The sequence below is a fragment of the Leguminivora glycinivorella genome, chromosome 16, assembly GCF_023078275.1.
Source record: "Leguminivora glycinivorella isolate SPB_JAAS2020 chromosome 16, LegGlyc_1.1, whole genome shotgun sequence".
In the NCBI taxonomy this organism is placed as follows: Eukaryota; Metazoa; Arthropoda; class Insecta; order Lepidoptera; family Tortricidae; genus Leguminivora; species Leguminivora glycinivorella.
Window position 1 is genome coordinate 2778022 of NC_062986.1, and position 20736 is coordinate 2798757.

Sequence of the window (20736 nt, forward strand, 5' to 3'; positions counted from 1 at the left end):
GAATACTAAAAATATTTGACAATAAATTTTGCTTCCTCGTGTAAGCAACAAATAGGGCGAGCATACCAGAGCCAGTTTAGGCATGACAATAAAATATGGTATGTAACACACGTCAGTGTCCAATAAGTATTTAAACACTATGGGGCACCTATTAGATTCTCACAATTCAAAAGATACTGTCTTGGACCTTTAGAAAAGACAGAAACATGTCACTGTCGATCACAGTCGTAACATTATTCTTTGTTGCGTTTGCCACAGGAAAGACATATCACCCTCTGTCCGATGAGTTTATTTCACACATCAACTCGAAACAAAGCTCCTGGAAAGCTGGCAGAAACTTCCCAATGGACACTCCTCTTGAGTACATCCGTGGACTAATGGGAGCTCTCAAAAATCCATCGCCCTCACTCTCCATCAAGACCCACGACGCAGACTTAATAGCCGATCTGCCGGAAAACTTCGATTCTAGAGAAAAATGGCCGAATTGCCCGAGTATGCATGACATCAGAGACCAAGGATCGTGCGGGAGCTGCTGGGCGTTCGGAGCCGTCGAGGCGATGACCGACCGAGTCTGCACTTACTCGAACGGCGCCAAACAGTTCCACTTCTCAGCGCAAGACCTGGTCAGCTGCTGCACGGATTGTGGATATGGCTGTCAGGGCGGGTATCCAGATAACGCGTGGCAATACTGGCGGGATGTGGGTATTGTATCCGGCGGACCGTATAATTCCAGTCAGGGTTGTCGGCCTTACGAAATAGCTCCTTGCGAGCACGGCGACGCAGTCGGGCCTCTGCCGAAGTGCAGTCCCGAGCTAGAACCTACTCCTGACTGCGTAGATAAATGTGAGGCTGGCTACAACAAGGAGTATAAACAGGACAAGCGCCGCGCCAAGCAAGTTAATGTGCTTAAAGGTGAAGACGACATGAAAGCGGAAATATATAAGGGCGGACCTATTGAAGCTGCTTTTGATGTATACACCGATTTCATTCATTATAAAAGCGGTGTGTATTTGCACACGTGGGGAAAATGCCTCGGTGGGCACGCCATCAAAGTGCTGGGCTGGGGCGTGGAGGGGGGGAAGAAGTACTGGCTGTGTGCTAACTCGTGGAACAGCGACTGGGGAGACAAAGGCTTCTTCAAAATCCTGCGAGGAGTGGACCATTGCGGCATCGAGAGTGCCGTTGTAGCTGGGGAACCTGACTTAGAAGGGTTTTAGAACTTACGTCAGGCTCTTATAGTCGGTCAAGCCATTAGAAAAAGAGGCAAAAATGGAGGCTGGAATATGTGTCGCCCTGTAGATAATTATAATTACTCGCCTCTTTCTAGTGACAAACTCGTTCGACCGGCTATAAAAGCCATCATGATCATTTCAATATTCAGTTGAAATAAATAATTCAAAATGATAACATATTTTCTTTCACCAATGCCGACTTGTCTTAAAAAAAATTTAAACCTTTTCCCCTCACTAGCTCGGAAACACGTGTTTTGTCCTTTAATACCAGCGGGTAAAAACGCATTTTATCCACTAGTGGGTAAAGTAATTTGACCATGAACAAAGTCAAATTAACTGCTTTAAAATTGATAAAAGTAGGTGAATCTAGTAATAAAGACGATTTACCACCTGTGGAACTACTGGAAGCAGTGATAAACGCATTTTTTGCGTTGTAGTTTCCTCGCTATAGTGAGGGGAAAAGTTTTGTGTTACACTCGGTGCAAATGTATTTTACTTCTCGTGTGTTAAAAAACTCGCAAGTTCAGGATTCTATTCTCGAACCACTCGCTTCGCTCGTAGTTCAACTATAGAATCCTTTCACTTGCTCGTTTTTCAATTCCACACTCGGCGTTAAAATACAACTTTGCCCCCTTGTATAACAAATAACTATTGTCTTAAAAGAAGTTACGTAGAAATTGACACATTTTTTTTTTATTTTTTTTTTTATTTCAAAACAAATTACACAGTATTACAGTGAGACACTAAGGCACTGTGTACACGTCAAAGACAAATCTTGCACGAGTTTATTGGTATACGATCGAGTCACTTCGGCATAAAAACGCCAAACAAATTATTTTGCGGCCGGATACCAGATATCCAGCGATTGCGTCGGTTGAATATCCGGTATCCGGCCAATTAACTATCCATTGCATTGCGTCACTTATCTCATTTGACTTGATTGTGACTCCTTTATCTCTCTTCCCACACCCCAGCTTTTCTGTGTAATAATATTTCAGTATTCTAATTTTGTCTCATACCAGTCAATATTTTTAAATCAATGTCTTCTCTGTCTGTATTTTTTTTAGTTAACTATTCGATTGTGCTGTGAAACCATACTTTAATATGTTATTTTTATTTCTTATCATATACGTTTAAGGGTCCACTGAAAATCAGCGTCGTGGCACTGTTGGTGTGCTCCGACACATGCGAGTGGCATCCTTTTTGGAACAACAATTTGTACATTTGCCACTTATGTAACTGCCCAGATGTAACGTGTTGTTTCGAATAAATTTTATTTCATTTCACTTCATTTCATGGCATCTCTACTGGAGACTTTTATGTCTTTTTCATCCAAATCTCTTATAATATACCCTCATTGCTGCATGAGACGCCATATTTATTTGTAGTCAAGGTAAATTTAATAAAAACTACAGAATGTTCATACAAGTGTTTATTACAAATTTATTAATCTTAGAGATTGCTTAAAAAAGTTGTGAAAAAAATTCAACAATAGCAACATTACATTAAAATGGAGCTTGTAGCTAGGCTTACAATAATTATTTCCTAAGCATGAACTTTCTTAACACTCTGTCAGTGACCCAACAGTCGGGTTCTCTAGTGCGTTTCATGTCGCTTTATATTAGATTTGATAAATGGTTCTACTGCTTGATTATGCGTCAAGCGTAGTCTTAGTACGTTATTATACTAGCCCCGATGCATATGATTTCGTCTGGTCAGACCATTTTTTGAGGTTCTCCTTTTTGTACAAAAATAATGTCTTAGTTCCAAAATCATTAATGTTGAATACTAATACTAATCTAGTTTATTTTTTATGGCAGTATTGTATTGTACAATAACTAAATCTAAATACAAGAAATATCATCGATACTGAAAGGAAAAAAACGACGATTTTTATTTCATCTTTTATTGATGGATATTACACTGAATGCCAGATGTAAGGGGGCCCAAAGGAAGTAACTAAGTTCTGCTAATAAACTTAAAACAAATCTTAAAGCCTATGCATGCAGAACTGCTATAAATCGACATTTTTTTAGTTCTTTTTATTTAACAATATAAGTCACATGCAACTTTATTTTACAATCAAAATAAACTATATTAGAGTACTTTTAAAATTTTCACTACTGGGTGGTGATATACCTACATATGTAAATGTTATTAGAATAAACAAAATATTTCTGTATTACTAGACGAACTCTTCTGCATCGGGGCTAGTAGTATTAAATGAACAATTGGGCATTACGGTACTGTCAATGGTTCCATCCCATATTGAGCCTGACCAGAAATATATGAATACTAGCTTTTGCCCGCAGCTTCGCTCGCGTTAGAAAGACAAAAAGTAGCCTATGTCACTCTCCATCCCTTCAACTATCTCCACTCAAAAAATCCCGTCAACTCGTCACTCCGTTTTGCCGTGAAAGACAGACAAACAAACAAACACACAGTACTTTCCCATTTATAATATTAGTATGGATGACTACGCGCCATCTTGCGGAATTTCATTAGAACTATTTTCTTCATACTATACTGAACTGTCCACAGAATTAGATTTACGTAGAAGAAACAAGTTCATCTATTTGTATGGCGGCCGAGTGTGTCAGATTTTGTACTGAAGTTGTCACTTGCCTGTGATTCTAAATATGTCTCAGGCCCTTGAGTGTTCATAATTTTTGTGTTGTATCAATTAAATATCACGTAACGAGGCATTTTTAATGTTTATATTGACTTCAACTTACAAAAATTTACGCCCGAAAGCTGCAAGCTGCGATCAAAGACGGACAACTCAGTGGATTTCACTGAATTCATTTGACACGCTAAGTAGATACATTTGCTTGATCTATGGTATATATGACATCTATGGAACTGTCACTGCATACATCAGAATAACAGCGTCCTCTCTCATATTTCTGGTCAGGCTTCAAAAGTGTATCTCACTTTCATTTTAGACACTGGTCCCACCGCGAGCTAGTAAGCTATGAGCTATCGGCTATAAAAAAGAACAAAAGATAATCATTCCCATGTAAATAAAAGAGACACGGCGATATTTATAGTTACTCGCCCAGCGGTGAGCTATCAAAATCGCCGTGTCTCTTTTATTTGCACGGGAGTGCTTATCTTTTGTTCATTTTTATAGCCGATAGCTCATAGCTTACTAGCTCGCGGTGGGACCAGTGCCTAAAGAAGACAATTTTTTTTGCATAATAAGGTTAATACAATTGGAGTAATCTTACTTGTTCTCTACCCTCATACAAAACAAAAAACTTAACATTAAAAACCGAGGCTAGTAAATACAACACTGATAACCTCCATACAACGCCGCATGCTTTTTTTTACTTGAAGCCAGGATTATTTATATAGGATTTACATACTTCACACTAAGAATCGTTCCTCATTTTTTAGCGCCACCTGTTAAATACAATCATAACTACACTGATGATACCTACAATTTTTTTTTTTTCAAATTGTGTATTGACATGATATCATGATTTAAAAAAAGAAATATGTTATTTGTTCTTATAAAACATAAAAACACACAAACATATTTGGGGAAAATATGATTTTGGCCACTTTCAGGCTGCGAAACCATCTAGTTTTAAGCCCAAAAGGCCCATACATTTCAGGGGTACGCTTTTTTGTATGGCCTTTGTCTGACCCGTATTATATGGTCCTTGCTTGAAGTATTAATGTATTTTTCTACTTGTCGACTGTAATCTGTCAATTAGGACACCACAGACTAAACTATAAGTGCTAACTTTTCAGTGTTGGATACTCTATGGCAGTTCCAACTCAACTATAATAAGCTCATTATAGTTGACTTTAGTTAACTGTAATAATTTCAAAAATAGAACTTCATACAATTTCTATACTAATTTGCGATACCTGGCAAATTTTCCTGCGTCTGAAAGACATTTTTTTTTATCTGTCGCGTTATTGGCCAATCAGAGACGGTTATTCCAAACAATTGGTTGCTAGGTAATTCGATGTTGATACAACGGTGAACGACGCTATTAACATTAATTTGAACTTGCATGAATGATGATATTTCCGTCCATTGATGATGAAGATGATGACTCGTAGAAAAAGTATTGTATACAATATTATAGTGATATAATTAAGCTTTTCACTCTCGTACCGTACTATTAAACATGGAACTCGACTGAAAAGCTTTGTATTATATCACGATTGTATAAAATACTATAAAGCCTTTATCGTGTCTATGACAGCGGCCAAATAAGAATAAATTTAATTAAAATTAGTAACAAAGATATTGTTTGAATTTTAATGTTTCCATACAAGTTTAGATCACCCGCTCAATGATATAGAAACGCACGCGTCGTTATAATTATGAAGGTTATTATTGTTATATTTCACTACCTCTTGATAAAAAAAATAACACGCAAATAACGCACCCAGTAAAATTGTCCATTGATCACTGTCGCAAAACTCCTGGCCGCAATCACTTTGTGCTACCTGCGAAATACATAATATGTTAATAATTTTTACGCGATTTATACTCCGAATCACGAGGTCTTTCGATCCTGATAGGAGAAAAAAATATCCTCAAACCTTTCATTCTGTTACCGCTATACAAAATGTATGAAAAAATGGGTAACGGAATGGGAAAACAACCTTGGGACACTTTTTTTCCTCCTATTAGGATTGAAAGAGCTCGCGATTCTGAGTGGAAACCACATACAAATTTCCAAATCCAACGAAAAAGTGAGTTGGACAACATTGAAAAAAATGGCCGACGTTGTCAATATAATGTGACACAAATATCGCGTTCTAAGGATGATTGACCATGCGTAACAATACTCATTTGCATTTGAGACTAGAAAACGATAATACAATTTAATTATCCATCATGTCATTGTTCACAGATTGCAAGACGTTCATCCAGCAACTTCTTGAACCAAATGTGGCTACTCGCATGAAAATAGAAGAGGCGGCGCGCCACCGCTGGATCAAGCGGCCCGGCATGAGAATGCGCGCGCATCCGCTCGGCTCCGTCGAGCCTAAAGTCAACAGAGAGGTAGGTCGCTACTCATTGTTAAACTGCAAAGTTATATAGAAGCTTCTAGAGCCAAACGTGGCTACAGTATGAAAATAGAAGAGGCGGCACGCCACTGGATCGAGCGGCCCGGCATGAGAATGCGCGCGCATCCGCTCGGCTCCGTCGAGCCCAAAGTCAACAGAGAGGTAGGTCGCTACTCATTGTTAAACTGCAAAGTTATATAGAAGCTTCTAGAGCCAAACGTGGCTACAGTATGAAAATAGAAGAGGCGGCACGCCACTGGATCGAGCGGCCCGGCATGAGAATGCGCGCGCATCCGCTCGGCTCCGTCGAGCCCAAAGTCAACAGAGAGGTAGGTCGCTACTCATTGTTAAACTGCAAAGTTATATAGAAGCTTCTAGAGCCAAACGTGGCTACAGTATGAAAATAGAAGAGGCGGCACGCCACTGGATCGAGCGGCCCGGCATGAGAATGCGCGCGCATCCGCTCGGCTCCGTCGAGCCCAAAGTCAACAGAGAGGTAAGTCGCTACTCATTGTTAAACTGCAAAGTTATATAGAAGCTTTTAGAGCCAAACGTGGCTACAGTATGAAAATAGAAGAGGCGGCACGCCACTGGATCGAGCGGCCCGGCATGAGAATGCGCGTGCATCCGCTCGGCTCCGTCGAGCCTAAAGTCAACAGAGAGGTAGGTCGCTACTCATTGTTAAACTGCAAAGTTATATAGAAGCTTCTAGAGCCAAACGTGGCTACAGTATGAAAATAGAAGAGGCGGCACGCCACTGGATCGAGCGGCCCGGCATGAGAATGCGCGCGCATCCGCTCGGCTCCGTCGAGCCCAAAGTCAACAGAGAGGTAGGTCGCTACTCATTGTTAAACTGAAAAGTTATATAGAAGCTTCTAGAGCCAAACGTGGCTACAGTATGAAAATAGAAGAGGCGGCACGCCACTGGATCGAGCGGCCCGGCATGAGAATGCGCGCGCATCCGCTCGGCTCCGTCGAGCCCAAAGTCAACAGAGAGGTAGGTCGCTACTCATTGTTAAACTGCAAAGTTATATAGAAGCTTCCAGAGCCGAACGTGGCTATAGTATGAAAATAGAAGAGGCGGCACGCCACTGGATCGAGCGGCCCGGCATAAGAATGCGCGCGCATCCGCTCGGCTCCGTCGAGCCTAAACTCAACAGAGAGGTAGGTCGCTACTCATTGTTAAACTGCATGTTCATACAGAAGCTTCTAGAGCCGAACGTGAAAACAGTATGAAAATAGAAGAGGCGGCACGCCACTGGATCGAGCGGCCCGGCATGAGAATGCGCGCGCATCCGCTCGGCTCCGTCGAGCCTAAAGTCAACAGGGAGGTAATAGGTTTCAAGGACAGTGCGTTTGAGACTGTGGCCGAATTTTCCCAGGTTACGTTTGTTTACTGGATAATAAATACTCAATTCTTGTGGTTTTAATTAAGCAAGCAAAATTCGTCTAATTTCAACCGTTTTTAGACCTAAAAGACTCTAGGGCTACTATTATATTTTGTGATAATATAATATTTATAATTAAGATAATCTCATTTTCTTGTAATACGTATGACTGCAAATGGTATCACGTTACCTAACTTCGTCTATTACATATACTTAATTGTTTTTTAATCTGATCTTTTTTCAGCTGTACAAACAAATATCAGAGCTCTGCGGACAACCAATAATCGACGTAGTCGCACAAATCAAGGCAGAGCCCTTCGGCGCGATCGCCGGCATATACAACATAAAGACCCACCTCCAGCAACTCCAGAGCGTTCCCGCCACAGACCTACTCTGGACTTCGACCTTACACGAACCTAGGCCTTACAGCCCGCCAGAATACAAGAACCTGTTCGACCAAGACAGACAAGAAGCCTCCTGCAGCCAAACACCGACTCCACCACCTGGAGCGTTAGCCAAACCGAACGTCATCCCTAAGAAACCCACGCCGCCACGAGAAGTCATAAAAGCCGTCAACACAATACCAAAGATCGTAGTCTCACAGGCTAAAGAACCTCCTAAAAAGCCGGAGCTAAAACCGGACCTGAACCAAATACGAAACCAGCTCAACCCACTTTTCACTTCTATGAACCGACCTGTGACCGGTCTGTATGGCGTTAAGAAGGCTATTTTTCGCGTGTACGACAACGGAGATTGTGGGCTCGATCCCCGGTTGCCGAGTATCAATGAGCATTCCAATACGGACCTGAATAGGGACAGACAGGCGAAGACTAGCACGGTTGTGAGGACGCAATGTAAGAAGATCAGCCTGGAGAACGACAGGCCGCTGCGGTTGAGTAGTTGCCCCAATAAGATGGATACGAAACGGTTGGAGTTTTATAGGAGAGCTGGCGATGGATTGCCAAGGTAAGAATCCTAAAATTAAACTCCCAGTGAAAAAGTACCTAATATTGTACCCAACTTGAATATTTCAGCGTGTCAAGTACTTTTTTATATTAAAGGAAAAAATGGAAAAATTTACGCTTCCGGCGGGACTTGAACCCGCACCATTTTTGCAATCCGTGCAATGCTCTTACCAATTGAGCTACGGAAGCCACACCGGACTTCGCAAATCTTTCCATGCCTATCCTTTTGTACACACGTCTTGGGGTGACGTCTAGCGCCATCTACCGACAGACTATTACATCTTGTAACGGCACTGGAGTCTCAAGTTATATTGAGAATTCACCAGTAACAATGTGCTAACCCATACTAAATTGCACGGATTGCAAAAATGGTGCGGGTTCAAGTCCCACCGGAAGCGTAAATTTTTCCATTTTTTCCTTTAATATAAAAATGTTTAGAATCGTTAGCAGACGTTTCTGCTTAATAAAAATTAATTTGTCAAGTACTTTTTTTTTCTCTTCCTTGCAACACATGCTGTAATCCGCACCTTCACTGGGAATAGCTGTCCAGAATATTTATCCCCTTACTCATAAAGTTCACTAAAGTTATCAAGTCGATAAAGTTTGTTTGTCCCTTTCCGACGTATTGGTGTGAGAGAAAGGGACAAACTAAGTTTGTCGTCTTGATAACTTTGGTGAACGTTTATGAATAAAGGGGTTAGTGTACCTCTTCATTGATTTAATGTGTTTTTTATAGTTGGCGAGCCACGGGAGGGTTGGCGACGCCGCCTGCTCGCATTTTGCTACAGAATAACGCCACCACGATCAAACGAGCATCTTTGGGGTAAGTGAACTCTCTTGAAGTGAGTAGTCTCTTTATGTGGACAATAGTCACTTATTTAATAACAGTATACATAAACTCACGCCTGTATCCCATAAAGGGGTAGGCAGAACACATGAAACTGCTCAAGTTGCAGTGCCACTCTTGGCAAATAAGGGGTTGAAAGAAAACGAAACTATGACATTGCAGTGACAGGTTCCCAGTCCCTCGCCTACACCACAATTTAACCCATATCCCACAGTCGACTTCTACGACACCCACACATTGGATGAAAGGGGGTGGTGAAATTCTTGATCCGTCACCGCACGGGTCACAAAACAATACATACATACATACAATCACGCCTGTATCCCATGAAGGGGTAAGCAGAGCACATGAAACTACTCAAGTTTCAGTGCCACTCTTGGCAAAAAGGGGTTGAAAGAAATCGAAACTGTGCCATTGCAGTGACAGGTTGCCAGCCTCTCGCCTACGTCACAATTTAACCCATATCCCACAGTCGCCTTCTACGACACCCACGGGAAGAAAGGGGGTGGTGAAATTCTTAACCCGTCACCACACGGGGAAACAATACAATAGAGTTCTCAAACAAAACAATAGAGTTCTCAAACATCTTTATAAGCCAACATTCGAAAGATATATTTACACACTTAAAAAATTGACACAAAAAGGCCATTTCGTGCATATTTTGAAACTAAGGCTTGAAAAGATTGTAAATAAATACCCTGTATGACATGAAGTCTTTATCGATTCCTTTATCATTTCCAGAAATATCGTGAGTCCGCATTCATCCTCAAACAGCCATTGTAAGAGCGAACGGGCAATGCCAGTAAGTGCAAGTTCAGTTTAAAATTATCTTCAGATTGCCGTAGTTGAAATAGTATTTTATGCAACAGGCGTTTAAAGGAGGTCAAAAAAGACGAGTGGCGTGGGTAACAATTTGAGGCGAAGCCGAAAATTGTTATTGAGACGACACGAGTATTTTTTGACCCAGTTAAACACCGTTGCATACAATACTTTTTCTACGACCATGCACTTAGTTTTTAATAGTTTTCTTGAATAACTTTCGTGAAATTCACACTGCTTCCTGTATTTTGACGCAAAGGTTTGCACTGTCAGCTCAGCTGCCCAAAGCCTTTCCGCGCACTCGCGCAGTGTCGTTATAAGGCGTTGCCATGGTTACAGAGCCAAACAATGCGTTTTCAGTTTTTTCGATACTGCGCGCATGCGCGGAAAGCCGGCGGACACTGGCTTTGGGGAATAGACCTTTATGTAGGGTTTTAAAGATCTATGCACGACCGTGTAAATGACGTATAACAGTTCGGGAGTAGAAAAAAGATAAAATCGAATACATTCTCTAACAATTTGACATTTTAATGAAATCTTTTTGGATGGATCTTGAAATATCAACTACCTACAATGATTTTTCTACTTAACTATTTACATTGGAGACCTGTTTGAAAGTATAATACAACGCGCCTACAATTATTGAATTACTCGAATTTTACTTAGACAAAAATTAAGTACAGATGTACTGCGAAAAGGGTTTCCTTCGTATTTTTCCGGAAACCTTCGTATTTTTCATGCTAGTTCATGTCAGTACGTCTTGTATTGAGACTGACTGAAATAGCATGACAAGTTCGTACGTTTCCGTAACAATAGCAATTTTTTTCGCACTACATTTTTATCACATACAGTTTTCAAAATATTTCTAATGATTATTGTCGCCAGGTGGGCTGGTACAGCCAGCGCGCTAACGCCAGTAAGGACACGCCACACCTCCAGCGGTTCCGCCGCACCGCCCCGATGAAATGATCTGGAGACCCCCTTATCATAAATGTAATTTTAAGCGAATAAATCGTTTCTGTTGTACAGGACTTGGACAACGAATGTTTTGGACTGATTTAAGTTTTGTAGTAATTTATTAGTGATATATTATTTTAGTTAGATAAATAATAGAGTGGTATATTGCGTTCGATTGTCGTTATTTATTCGAAATTTATTACATTAAAGTATTAATATTTTTACAAATATACATGAACATTGATTTCTACAATGCCTTAAGTCTCAAGTGATTAAATTATTTCTTATACATACGAACCTACATAATATCCATACTAAATATTATAAATGGGAAAGTGTTGTGTGTCAGTTTGTTAGTCCGTCATTCACGGCAAAACGGAGTGACGAATTAACGTGATTTTTTAAGTGGAGATAGTTGAAGGGATGGAGAGTGACATAGGCTACTTATTGTCTCTTTCTAACGCGAGCGAAGCCGCGGGCAAAAGCTAGAAACTGTATAAAAATTATTTATTATTTATTAGTAAAAACATGTTTACATGACATTACAGTAAAACCAATGCGTCACGAAACTTAGATAACATAAAAGAAAAAAACAGTTTGTAAGAACATGAAAAAAAAATACTAAACACGCTCAATGAGGCATCTAGGGACAGAATGTTTGATTATAACCGTCTGATGTCATGTGAATTGCTTAGGCACTGGTTCCACCGCGAGCTAGTAAACTGAGCTATCGCCTATAATCTATGGAATACACAGATTTACGACATGTCAAACTACTATGTATCAAGCGCCTGCACAAATTATCGTAGCAAATAATGAGTACTATATCTTTGCTAAGCTTTGCATCAAGGCGTTGTTCAGTCTTATAGATTGACATGCCATAAATTCGTGTATTCAGAATAAACAGAGTGATTTAGTAAACTAGATAAATATAGAGTTCATATAGTGTAAACAGCATGTGTAGTTAGAAGAATATCTCGGTGGTTCTGCTGGGAGGAAGCTTTGTAGCAGAACCACTTTGAAACTAGGTTTACACAAAAACTAGGCGTATAGAATTTTTTCAAATGGTCCTAGAATTTTACAGATATCTTATAGATATTTTCTGATATGTTTATGTTTCCGAAAGACGATGTGGTTCTGCCGGGGAGCATGACGTAGCGATCTTTTGTTCGTTTCTATCGCCGATAGCTCATCGCTTACTCACTTTTCGTGGGACCAGTGTCTAACATACAGTAAATATGCAGTAATAGAGTAACTTATACATGCTTATGCCATACACAATTTTTTGAAAAGGTTTCTCTTTAACATTGATGCAACAATGCGTTAGTTTAGTTTACGGGTATTTTCAGAATTTGGGTCCCCCCAATTAGCAAAAGTTGTTAACAAAAATTAACTCTAGTGTCAGTTTTGTGACGACAATTAAGCATAAAATCTGTCTAAAAATTTACTTTTTTCACATTCTGAATGTAGATTATCGCTTAAAGTTTAAGTAATTAACACAAAAACAATATTTTTACTGAAATTTCATGTAATTATCGTCACAAAACTGACAGTGAGTTAGTTTTTGTTAACAACTTACGCTAATTGGGGGTCCCAAATTCTGAAAATGGCCTTAACATAATATGGACTACATTTAACCACGTTTGACGTGTTGCTTCCCTGACTTACGAGCGAATTTATAAGTGCAACAATGAGGCAACATGTCGAACAAGGTTCGCGGTAGGTCCTGTGGAAGTGGCGCCATCTGAGCAAAGTTTTGCGTATTATCTGTTATACGATTAGTACCATCGATTCATCAGGTTTTTTTTTCAAAATGGCGGACCATATGGTCCGCAGGTGTACTTACTCTATGGCCAGGCGTGGTGTGGTCAGTGGAAGGGCATGTGGCCCGGGTTGGCCATGGTAGCCATGCGCATGTAGGTGGTGTGGGGTCGCGAGAGGGGGGGGCTGTCACCCGGCAGGGTCTCGTTTTTGAACACGGCCACGCACTTCCACTGATTCAGGTATTGCACTGGAAAAGAAAATGACAATAGTTATATTCTTGTAGCGGTAAGTACGTGCGACTTTCGTTCCGGAGGTCGCGGGTTCGAACCCCGGCTCGCACCAATGAGTTTTTCGGAATGTATGTGCGAAATGTTGAAAAATTTTATATTTGCCATTCGCTTTTCGGTGAAGGAAAACATCGTGGGAAAACCGGACTAATTCCAGTAAGGTCTAGTCCACCCTTCGGGTTGGAAGGTCAGATGGCAGTCGCTTTCGTAAAAACGAATGCCTACGCCAAATCTTGGGATTAGTTGTCAAAGCGGACCCCAGGATCCCATGAGCAGTGGCAAATGCCGGGATAACGCAAGGAGGATGATGATGTGGCAAAGAGGGTCAAGTATTATAGAGAGTTACTGTAAAAGTTAAAAGTAAAATGTGTAATCACAGTGCATAGACTGCCATCTCTCGACATCGGCTTAAAACTTTTGAACCTCGGTTTTGACAATTTGGCCCATATTCTTAGCTTGATATGTGTTGAAATGTCAAATATTAATATTGGCGCCATCTAGCCGAGCGTCCCCCAAAGGCGTAACACCATCTAGGCCTCCGTATCTTTTCCTATATGGTCCTGAGGTACGTTTTATTCTTAGATTGTAGCTGTCTATATACGGAGTTACATGTCTTTGATCTGTGGCAAGACTCTGTCATTGCGCAATGAGGAGGCCGACAGACAATTTATCCCGCCAGGCGGCGCCTGTGCAAGTGTCTAAGCAGTCTCTAGGCATGTCACTTTCATTCATATGTGTGAAGATGGTTTTCCACCGGCAGGTCGTGAATGGGCAGAGCGGGGAGGGAATTGAAATTTGTATGGCAAATTTTCAATTCTCGCCCAGCGCATCTTCGGTGGAATTGAGATATTTATTCCTGTAAAAATGAACTGTATTGCTTCCGATTTAATTAACTCTGATAGTAGTTATCCACCGGCAGGGCGAGACGAGAACTTATATGTGCAATGGACTAATATTTTTGAGTGCCTACTTTTACAAATTATTGGTTGAATTTACAATATTTTGAGAACTTTTACTAAAGACTGACACATTCAAAAGCTCTAAATTCTAACGTGGACCCTCAATGGGAACGCACATCCTCGTCAAGGTGCACTTTATGCACTTCATAAAACACAACTAAACGTAAACCCAGTTTCGTATGTTCTCAATAGATGGCGCTAGTGCCGCGCGGCCGACGCGGCTGGCTCGCGCTATTAAGATTTTCCCTCCGATAACGACGTCGCAACGATATCGTAAAAGTGTATACAATACAAATACAAATACAAAATAAGTTTTTGGTGCCTTGCGTAATTAAGTTTGCGGACGGGCAGTAACAAAACAAAGATAACTACGTATTTCCATTTTACATAAAATTGGAAAAAAAAAATTTTTTTTTTTTTAAAAACCCGCGACCGCGACATAGTGGATCGATTTTCATGAAACATGGCTAAGAACACTCCCAAATAACTCAGCTTTCAAACAAAAAAAAAATTACATCTAAATCGGTTCATCCGTTCGGGAGCTACGATGCCACAGACAGACACACACGTCAAACTTATAACACCCCGTCGTTTTTGCGTGGGGAGTTAAAAAATAAAAATCTAAGAAAATACCTACAACATTAAACTTAGTCTAGCCGCGAGCAAAGCTAGTAAAAATCATTCTATTGAGTAGTAAATCCATACTTCCATGCTAATATTATAAATGGGAAAGTGTGTGTCTGTTTGTTTGTCCGTCTTTCACGGCAAAACGGAGCGACGAATCGACGTGGTTTTTTAGGTGAAGATAGTTGAAGGGATGGAGAGTGACATAGGCATTTTGACGACCGGTCTGGCTCAGTCGGTAGTGACCCTGCCTGCTAAGCCGCGGTCCTGGGTTCGAATCCCGGTAAGGGCATTTATTTGTGTGATGAGCACAGATATTTTGTTCCTGAGTCATGGATGTTTTCTATGTATGTAAGTGTGTATTTATCTATTTAAGTATGTATATCGTCGCTTAGCACCCATAGTACAAGCTTTGCTTAGTTTGGGGCTAAGTTAATCTGTGTAAGGCACAGAACTAAATCAAGATAGAAGGAAAAAGTGTATCTACTTCGCGTGCGGAAAAGTTAAATAGCGAGCGACATTGTTCGCCGCGCAAGTCAGTCTGCTCTCGACCGCTGCCCGCGAGTGACATACAGTGAAAAATACAAAATGGGTCGGTATTCGATAATTAACTGTTCAAACACCACCAATAAAAGCAAGGGTGTTAAACAAAGTGTTTCCTATCATCGGTAAGTACCATTTGTCCTAAAATATTTTTTATTAAATAAAAAACACGATTTTCCTATTTTTATCATCAAAACATTAGCTGACGTACGGCCGTCAAACTAGTTTTCCATTGCGGCTTTAATTTGACGAGTCCGACTTGGCGTACGTTTAAAACAAGCGATATAAAAATAGGCTATTCAAACTGTCGAAACAAAGTGAAGGTAGATTTGTTATTTTGTCCGTCGAACTCACGTCGAACTTAAGAATAGTGGTGCACCACGGAACTAAATCGTCATGTATGCTGCGATTTCCTTATTCGATTTAAATCGATTTTGCGAAGCAGTGGAAATTATAATTATGTTTTTATATTGTTATGAACATATAAAGTACGAGTGAAAAGTAAATTTAACTTTAAAATAGGTTACAGTTACGGTATTAACGTTGAATTTGTGGTCGGCAGAAAAACAAATACAAACATAATACGCTCTATATTTATTATGAATAAAAATAACTCTAAAAATGTGTTAATGGTTAATTATATTTATATATTACTAAAAGTTGTAACAAATAACATGAGGATAATGCTGTGAGTACATGGTCGATTTTCTTAAAAATATTACGAAATATTAACTAGTATTAATACCTACCTACTAAAATCTTTGTTCCTGGCCTTAGGCAAATTATATACCTACTAGTGAATTGTTTGTCATCACACGAATACAGGTATATACTTACTTCATTTCACAACGAAGATGAACATCCGATATTTTTAACTTCGGTGGGCCACAATCGATCGAATGGGTTACGCGGCGACAACGTTCCCATCACTAAAGTACACTCGTGACGTCATAGGCTCGACACAAAACGTTACACGCTCGGTTTCGCTGTTAATCGCCGAGCATTTTCCTTCTATCTTGATATAGTTCTGTGGTGTAAGGTGTCCCCAATATTTATTTATTTATTTTATTTTGGCTCTTTCTAACGCGAGCGAAGCCGCGGGAAAAAGTTAGTATCATATAAATTCTATAATGATCTCGCAATTTTTCCCGGAATTTCCGGTACAGCCCCATCCCTACGACCTTCACATAAAGTTGCACAAGTTCTCAAAAGATGTCGCTAGCGCCGCGCGGCCGGCGCGGCTAACTCGCGCTGGTAACAATTTTCCTCCGATATTGACATCGCTACGATTTTCTAAAAGCGTTAATTCATGATCAAACTCAAAATTAAGTTTTTGACGCCCTGTGCAATTGAGTTTGCGGACGGGTAGTACTAGTCACTATTAACAATAACAAAGATAATAATTAAAACTATGGAAACGAATTAAATCGCGTATAATGAATTTACAATTCATCCCGACGTTTCGAACACTTTACAGCATTCGTGGTCACCCGTTGACATAGGTTTATTTCATGAGTAACTATCGCGGTAACCGAAGACAATCTGGTCTCAATATCAGCTGGTAGCTAGAGTTGCTAAAAGCAAAGAGGATCGAGTAACATAGAGAGTTACTGTCAAAGTAAAATGTGTAATCACAGTGCATAGACTGCCATCTCTCGACATAAGCTTAAAACTTTTGAATCTCAGTTTTGACAATTTGGCCCATATTGTGTTAAAATGTCACATATTAATATTAGCGCCATCTAGCCGAGCGTTCCCCAAATGTGTAGCGCCATCTAGGCCACCGTTTATCTCTAGGGTTTTGAGGTACGTTTTTTTCTTAGACTTTATCCGTCTATATCGAGTTACATATGTCTTTGCTCCCATTTAAACTACGAGTATTTCAAACTTCAAACATAAAGTTGCGCAAGTTCTCTAAGAGATGTCGCTAGTGGCGCGCGGCCGGCGCGGCTAACTCGCGCTGTTAAGATTTTTCCTCAGATATTGACATCGCTACGATTTTTTACAAGCGTTAATTCAAATTCAAAAATTCAAATTAAGTTTTTGACGCCCCGTGCAATTAAATTTGAGAACGGGCATTATCAGTAACGAAGACAATAAAAGGAGGATTTATATAGGTTTGATAATCTTCATACAAGTGGCGGCACAAAAGTTTAGCGCTGAATGAAATGTGGAGGGGATAGCTGAGCATAGGGACGCATACTCTTCACCCCTATAATCCTACCTGTTTTTGACTTCTGCGCAATATATATATTAAAGAAATATGTCATTTGTATAATAAATTAAAAACACATTTGTGTGTATAATAAATTAAAAACACGCAAAAATATTTGGGGAAAATATGATTTTTGCCACTTCCAGGCTGCGAAACAGCGACATCTAGTTTTATCCCTAAAATACCCATACATTTCAGGGGTACACTTTTTTGTATGGGCTTTGTCAGTCCCGGTATATATCGTCCTTGATATAACTAAGATAAATAAGAATCTAAGAAAAACGTACATCATCAGTGTAAAAATAGAGTTCCACAAGTTCTCCAAGAGATGGCGCTAGTGCCGCGCGGCGCGCGCCGTTAAGATTTTTCCTCGGAAATTGGCCTAGCGACGATGTTTTGCCAGGCATCAACTCAAACTTCAAAAATTTTTGGAGCCTTATGCAAGGCCTAGACTGGAAAAGTGCGTATTTCTTAACTTTCCGATATTTATTTGAGATCCTCCGGTTGCTCGGGCAGCAACATTAGCACGAACGATTAAACAACAACGCTCAACTTTACTTTGTAAAACAATCTTTTTTTTTTTTTCAATTATCTTAGATCAAATGGTGGGAGAATGCCGACAACAGGGTCGAGGGGAGGCCTTTGCCCAGCAGTGGGACACAAAAGAGGCCAATTAAAAAAAAATAGATCAATTCTAACAGCCAACTTTAGACATCAAGTCGAAATTATGAAATTACTATGCACATTTGTGAATAAAATGCTTCTCATATGTTTTCGAAGATTTCAGTGAACCTTCAACTGGTTAAAATAACTATTCCACGATGCCAATATCCAGAAAGAACAAAAGGCAGGGTTTAACATGATTGCCAATAGATGGCGCTAGGGTCGCGCGAGCCTGCCGTCTGACTCGCGATATAGGGTTCGCCACGATATAATAGTATGGCAATCAATCGTTTAAATCAACAATTTTTGCACCTTCAACAGTTAATTTGTTGACAGGTTAATTTAACACATAACTTTTAAAGTGGAATATTTACATTGTGCAAAGCGGGACGGAACTGAAATATTGCAAACTAGAGTAAGTTAATAAATTTAAAAGTGGAAAATGTCTGCCTTGGGTGAGACTTGAACTCACGGCCTCTGGATTCAAGTCTCACCCAAGGCAGACATTTTCCACTTTTAAATTTATTCTAAGCCTAACGGCATCGATTACAGACGTTTCTGCTAATCAGAAGTTAAAATTTAGAGTAAGTTAAATCGGAGCGACTTAAAGACTCCAGTGTGCAATATTCTTACGCCCTGAATTACAAACATTGTTTTTCATCACACTTACAGTATAAAAATATGTAAAAGGATAAAATAGTACATTACGATACAAGTGCGTAAAAAAGAAAGTTCGAAACGAGTGGCGATAAATTAAAACACGACCGAAGGGAGTGTTTTAAATCGACACGAGTTACGAATTTCCTTTTCGCACGTGTATCGTACGACGTTTTTCAGTACAGATGGCCCTCCGAAGTTTCGACCTGACATATAATGAACCACTTCTCGCACTAGTGCGTAAAAAAAACACCATCTGTACTGAAAAAAAGTTAAATACGGTACTAGATATTTCATAACTCCCTAGGGGGAATGATCATTCTAAAACACCGCTCCGCATGCGAGCAATTGCACATTTACTGTGGGCACATCTCGGACACTGGCGATCAAATATATGAAAGAGGCGCGATCCTAGCACACATCTAAGCTCGTGTAGTTGAACGCTGAACGCGTACTGTGCTTGTAGTATGAGTGAGATATGACAGGATGACTGTTCGCGTTTTTGACAGGCGGTAACGCATGAGGCGTCACGAGCAGGCCTCTAACCCCCGCCCATCTGGAGGAGCATACACCTGCCGTGTGTGCGGACGAGGGTCCTCTCTCGAATTGGGCTATACAGCCACTAAATAACGTAAGCGTCGCAAGGATGCTGCTTGAATCATCTGTTATAGATGCAAAGGCCTGTTATTATAACTGTGAGGTAACCGAGAGGTGGTGGGCGGCGCTTTCAGCGGGGAGCGGGAGTGGCCATACTGTACGATAGTACTCTTTATTATACTGTGCTGTGAGTGTGATGAAAAAAGTTTAACGTGTTTGCCAACAGATGGCGCTAGTGTCGCGCGAGCTAGCCGGCTGACTCACGCTGTTAAGATTTTTTCCGTTATATAGGCTTCGCCGCGATATGCATGTACGGCAATCAAAATCAAAATCAAATCAAATTATTTTTGCACCTGGAGCAATTAAGTTTGTTGACAGGTACAAAATACTTACAAAGATGATACATTTGTGGTTTTAACGTCACCCAAATATTTTACTCACTTTAGGACTAAGCAGACACTGTAGCATGTGGACTCCACAGGTGTTATTGAGTGAATGTGCGGCCTCTGAAACTTCCTAAGAGCGTGCGCAGACAGAGAGCGGTCTGGAGTTCTGCGTTCCGCGTTCAGAGTTCTGCGTTCTTTAGAATGTACCGAGTCTGTAGCAACAACGCACACAGCGGTCAAAGCGGAACGCCGCGATCTAGCGTTCTTTTCCCGCCGAGACAGTAAACCCTGAACCTTTTCTCATTGTAGTATGGGGATTCAAATTTACCATTTCATAAATTCATATTTATACTAATATTATAATTGGGAAATTGTGTGTATCTGTTTGTTTGCCCGTCTTTCACGGCAAAACCACAGTATAATAAAGAGTACTATCATACAAAATGGCCACTCCCGCTCCCCACTGAAAGTGCCGCCCACCCCCTCTCGGTTACCTCACAGTTACCGCCTGTCAAAAATGCGAACAGTCGGCCTGTCATATTTCACTCACACAAGCATAGTACGCGTTCACCTACACGAGCTTAGACTGTGTTGTAGGAACGCACCTCTTTCATATATTTGATCGCCAGTGTCCGAGGTGTGGCAAAACGGAGCTTTCATATATTTTTGATAGCCTTTGTCCGAGGTGTGACACAGTAGACTCACTCACGTCTCGTTCCACGAGACGCGCCACACGCACGAGCAGTCTCCTCGAACGTATAGTACACTCTACTCACTCTTCCACAGCCTGACGGCG

At 40.5% G+C, this 20736-nt stretch overlaps 3 protein-coding genes across 3 annotated transcripts in view; 2 read left to right on the forward strand and 1 right to left on the reverse strand.

Moving 5' to 3' along the window:
- Nucleotides 1-11566, forward strand: part of LOC125234451 (serine/threonine-protein kinase SIK3 homolog) — a 25879-nt gene extending 14313 nt beyond the window's left edge. The window contains exons 7-11 of the mRNA XM_048140698.1: nt 6113-6264; nt 7902-8623; nt 9359-9445; nt 10211-10271; nt 11174-11566. Of these exons, the coding sequence (XP_047996655.1) occupies nt 6113-6264; nt 7902-8623; nt 9359-9445; nt 10211-10271; nt 11174-11257 (1106 nt within the window). The 3' untranslated portion in view covers nt 11258-11566. The remainder of the gene's footprint in view (nt 1-6112; nt 6265-7901; nt 8624-9358; nt 9446-10210; nt 10272-11173) is intronic.
- Nucleotides 166-1404, forward strand: LOC125234453 (cathepsin B-like). The gene has a single exon (XM_048140700.1). It carries the CDS (start codon nt 207-209, stop codon nt 1215-1217), a length of 1011 nt encoding a protein of 336 aa, XP_047996657.1. The 5' UTR covers nt 166-206; the 3' UTR covers nt 1218-1404.
- Nucleotides 5309-20736, reverse strand: part of LOC125234452 (nucleoporin SEH1) — a 24494-nt gene continuing 9066 nt past the window's right edge. Inside the window, exons 8-9 of the mRNA XM_048140699.1 lie at nt 13092-13256; nt 5309-5702 (exon numbers count right to left, since the gene is read on the reverse strand). Coding sequence (XP_047996656.1) covers nt 13114-13256 — 143 coding nt within the window. The 3' untranslated portion in view covers nt 5309-5702; nt 13092-13113. The remainder of the gene's footprint in view (nt 5703-13091; nt 13257-20736) is intronic.